We start from the raw sequence: 4,728 nt of genomic DNA on the forward strand, positions 1-4,728 counted from the left end.
GGATAAAGGAGAAAAACAAACGCAATTAAGTTCTTTAGGACCCTCATGTGGATGGTCTTTAATACTACTCGATATGGGGACCGGTCTAGGGCCGGCAAGCTCCAGCGCCAGGCCAGCACACCGCCTCCCTAGGGCTGGCCCCGTCGTCTCCGGCTTGCCTCCGACGCCCAAGACGGGGCTGTCATACACACACATACATACATGAGGTCGATCCCCACACCCTTGGTCTATCCCCTTCAGGCTCATCCTCACACCCACTTACGTGGATGTCTACGTGACGAAGCATCTTTTGATGACTACCCTCCTCCACACCCCATAGTATAAGTGGGAAGAACAATAAAGAAAACACCCTTATATATAGTTTCATTCTATATTTAAATCATTTCAAGATTAATAAATCATTTGTTATTCGTCGGATCTGTTTAATAAAGATCTTTTTGTAGAAGGTGGCATTTTTGTACTCAGCTAAAAAAACAGGTTGTATGAATTGATAGTATGTTCGTAAATAATGTAAAAACACTATGTGTTTATCAGATATAGTGAAATCACCCATGAATACAAGTAAAAGCCGTTGAATGCATTATTAGAAATCATATGTCTCATTAACATAACTCACTCACGTTAAAGCAATCATGTCAAGAACTAACATAGTCATTCATTGTCAAACAATGCTTTTATAACGGATGTGTACTTGCAACCAAAACATAGGGACTTTAATTTGATACACATCGTGATATTAGTTTTTTTTTTTTTTATTATATTTAATTTGTAAATATTGGGATTGGGATTTTAACACAAAGATCATTGACTTTGACTAGTCAACTTGCCGACCTAGCTTTTAGGAGTCATGACCCACCATCCGATCAACACGTTTGGAAACCATCTAGCTATTTTTTTATGAAGTTTACTTTTCAAAAAAAAAAAAAAAAAGAAAAAGCTATCTTCTTGATCGACTTTTGTGTCCTCATTTTGTTATATTTAATAAATCTCGTTCGTTTTATTATTTATGGGTTTCATATAATTATTTTATATTTCGTTTAGTCCTTTTGCAAAGCAAATATATAATCTAATAATTTCTTCAATCTAACGTTGATCCTTATAAAAAATAAGTTTTTATTATCCACTAATAATTTCTTCAATTGCAAGTTGACTAAAGATCCAAAATAGAATATATAACGTCGCTTACGTACAACCCCCCCCCCCCCTTGCAAGTTGACTATAAATCTAAAATAGAAAGAAATGACGTTGTTTATAAGCCAGCTTACTATCAATTTGAAATAGCTGACCTTTTGTAACTAAAATACTAAATTGAGCTCTGGTTTGAGGTCAACGAGACTCATCAACGCTCTGATGGGTCTTTCTGGTTGACCTACAAAACAAAATATCGTTAGCCTCGCCACAGAGGACTCGAGGGGGGGGGGGTCCGTGACCAAGCTCGGGCATGAGAATAAGAAAACTTGCAAGAGAAAATAGAGTTTATTCCGACTAGTTATGATCGCCAGAATATCCTTAGTGTGGGTTCTTAATTGAGAGTATTAAAATTGATTCGGAGATTGTCCGGAATTAATGAAGTGTGAGTATGGATTGAGTGTTAGGAGAATTGAATGCATACATCTTGTGATCTTATGCTCATCTTATATAGAAGTAATCACTTATCACCTCGGTAAAGACCGGGATATGATCTAACGGTTTTCTGGCATCTTGGGGAGACTCACACACGTGTCCAGCTACCATCGACGCGATGTCATAAGCATTAAATGAAGTCGGCTTCTTCATCGTACTCTCTCCGGCGATCATTTCTCTCTCTAGTTGCAGACATTAAATGTCTCTGCAAGAGACATGACATGCTCTGTTCTCGCCCTTTCTTTTGTTCTCCCTTGCAGGAAGTAATAGCAATATCAGGGCTTAGAGAGAAGCCCAATTAATGAGGCCCAAGGGCCAAGACAAGGAGCCCCAATTCAAAGGGCCTCGTCAACAATATGTGTATTTAAAACTAGTGGGATTACACATACTATGCGTGTGAGGATTCGATTCATTACGGTATCAATACTTGATAACTTTACTAAATGACAAAAGAGTAAAGCACATGTGGTGTAAATGAAAGTTGACTAAATGACAAGAACATTAAAGCGAATGGCGTGCAAGAGTATAAACACACTAAAAGACAAAAAATCATTATTCATGATTTGGTATTTGTATTTAGCTCACTTGGTAGAGTCTCTTGCCTTTTAGTGTAAGATATTGGGTTCAATTTCAAACAAAGATGATTTAGTTGTAAATATAAGAGTTTCTGAGATTAACATTAGCCATTAAAAAAATATATAGCAATAACTAATAAGCCATGAAAATAATAATTAGTATAAACGCAAAGTGATGTAAGATGGGAAAAAAATCAATAGAAGCATCATAGAGGAATCGAGAGTAGGCGTTCACATTGTTAGTATTGTAGACGTATCTTGTAAATGTAGGCGTATAGAACAATAAAATGTTAAAATACTTTATTGTCATTTGAATTTCCAAAACTTTTAAGAAAAAGAAAAAAAAACATAGACTATGAGGTGTGGAGGAGGGTAGTATTCAAAAGATGCTCCACCACGTAGGCGTTCATGTAAGCGAGTGTGAGGATGGACCTAAATTGTAGAAGATGAGCCTATATATATATATATATATATATATATATATATATATATATATATATATATATATATATATAGCATGTATATTTATGTTTGTATGTATGTATGTATATGTGTGTATAAAGAAAAAGAGAAAGAGAGGCCCGTCTTGGGTGTCGGAGGCAAGCCAGAGACGACAGGCCCGACCCTGAGGGGCGGTGTGCTGGTCCGATGTCAAAGCTCGCCGATCCTAGACCGGTCCCCATACCAAGCAGCATTACAATATGTTGATGTAAAAATAGCTTTTTTTTTTTGAAAATTAAACTTCATTAAAAAACCACCTCCGACCCAAACGGGCAAAAGGCCAAACAAACAACAGCACCCCCGACCCAAACGGGCAAAGGGCAAGAAAATTACAACATATACATGTAAAAATAGCTGGCCATTAGTATCACTTGGTTAAAAATATACATTTAATTTGAGATACTCCGAGAAGTATCGCATTTATTTCTCTGTGTGATTTTGATATTGTAATTATCCACATCGCACACGTGTTATAAAAAAATAAATAAAAGAAAGCATTTATTTCTCTGTGTCACTGTGTGATTTTGATATTGTAATTACCCACATCGCGCACGTGTTATAAAAAAAATAAATAAAAGAAAACTCAGATTCGCCAGATTGTAAAGTGAAAAGCATTTGGAAGGAAGCATCGAACAATAGACGGGGAACCCACCTTCCGTAAGATGCGATATCAGGAGATATGATTCCCAATGTCCCATAATTCTCACCTAGGAAAAGGTACGGTATGATTAAAGTTTACAAAGAAGTATCAAATAACATTTTTTATATTCTTTATAGTTAATATTGATTTTATAATTGCACCGATCATTCATGTTTGGTTTTACAAACCGAATATAATAATTTAAAAGTTAAATGTATATGTAAGCAGAGTCGGCCCTGAGAATTCATGTATCCTGTTTGAGCTCCAAAATCCGTGTCATTAGGTCTTAACTAAATAAAAATTTTAAACTAGTTTTTCATATAACTTTGAACCGTTGATAAAAATATAGCATTCGATAAACAATGCAATTAACAAAATACAAAATATAGCATTCGAATAAATTACATACCGTAAAAACTAATAAGCTAATAGCTAACCAATGACTTCGTTCTCGATATCAATCATCGCCAACCCACTAAGTCTTTCTTGGGACATTGAAGATCGTATGTAAGATTTCAATAACTTCAACTTCGAAAAACTTCATATTTATGAGATGATCTAAAGAAACTTCGTGTTCTCTCACTCTACCGGTAGCATGGTGCCAATCATCAAAACCTACACCTCCCAATCTGTCTTTTGGCACCCCATTTCTAAACACTTTGCAACAAAAACAAAACATCTTATCTAGCTCTTTCGAATATACTAGCCATTCTCTATCACACTTCTCCAAGTCTGATAATGTTATTGTATAAATAGTTGCCGAAAATCGTCTATTAAATTTATCATATGGACCAAATTCAATACTAGTATCTCTTTTAGGACCTTTCGCGACCAATAGTTTAATCTCATCCGCGTTTAGTCCTTCCCACCTTCTTGGATCAAATATATAATCAACATGCTCTTTTTGTTGTTGCTCTTCAACATGTTCTTGTTCTTGTTGGTTTTCAACATGTTCTTCGTCTTGCTCGTCTTCTACTTCCACACGTTCTTGCTCTTGTTCTACTCCCTCGTGTTCCCGTTCTACTTCAACATGCTCTTGTGGTTTTTCCACATCAACAATAGACGGATTAGGCGCCAAAAATTTTTGCATAGCACCCTTTTGTGACTTCACCAATTCATCAACTCGTTTTCTCTTTTGACGTTTTTGCTATCCGAATGCTTGTTTAGGAGCCATTAACGCCTAAATAATCATATCGACAAAGTTTGTATCAAATTAAGTTAACGCCTAAATAATGATCGACAACATAAATTAACTGAAATCGACATAACTTAACTGAATAACAGAATTCGACATAATAACTGAAATCATAAATCATCAATCCTAAATCATAAGTTACTTGTGAACTGTGAACAGATCCGACTCCGTGATCGAAGCCGAAGGCTGTGACT

At 35.8% G+C, this 4,728-nt stretch overlaps 1 protein-coding gene across 1 annotated transcript; it reads right to left on the reverse strand.

The window, feature by feature from the left end:
* Window positions 1-3,814: 3,814 nt before the first annotated feature.
* On the reverse strand, window positions 3,815-4,429 carry LOC110875669 (zinc finger MYM-type protein 5-like). Its single transcript, XM_022123872.1, has one exon. The coding sequence runs from the start codon at window positions 4,427-4,429 to the stop codon at window positions 3,815-3,817; it is 615 nt and encodes a 204-aa protein (XP_021979564.1).
* Between the last annotated feature and the right edge of the window lie 299 nt (window positions 4,430-4,728).

Source organism: Helianthus annuus, chromosome 9 (assembly GCF_002127325.2).
Source record: "Helianthus annuus cultivar XRQ/B chromosome 9, HanXRQr2.0-SUNRISE, whole genome shotgun sequence".
In the NCBI taxonomy this organism is placed as follows: Eukaryota; Viridiplantae; Streptophyta; class Magnoliopsida; order Asterales; family Asteraceae; genus Helianthus; species Helianthus annuus.

Excerpts from the sequence above, each read along its gene's own strand:
- LOC110875669 (XM_022123872.1), bottom strand. The coding sequence starts at position 4,429 with ATGCAAAAATTTTTGGCGCCTAATCCGTCTATTGTTGATGTGGAAAAA.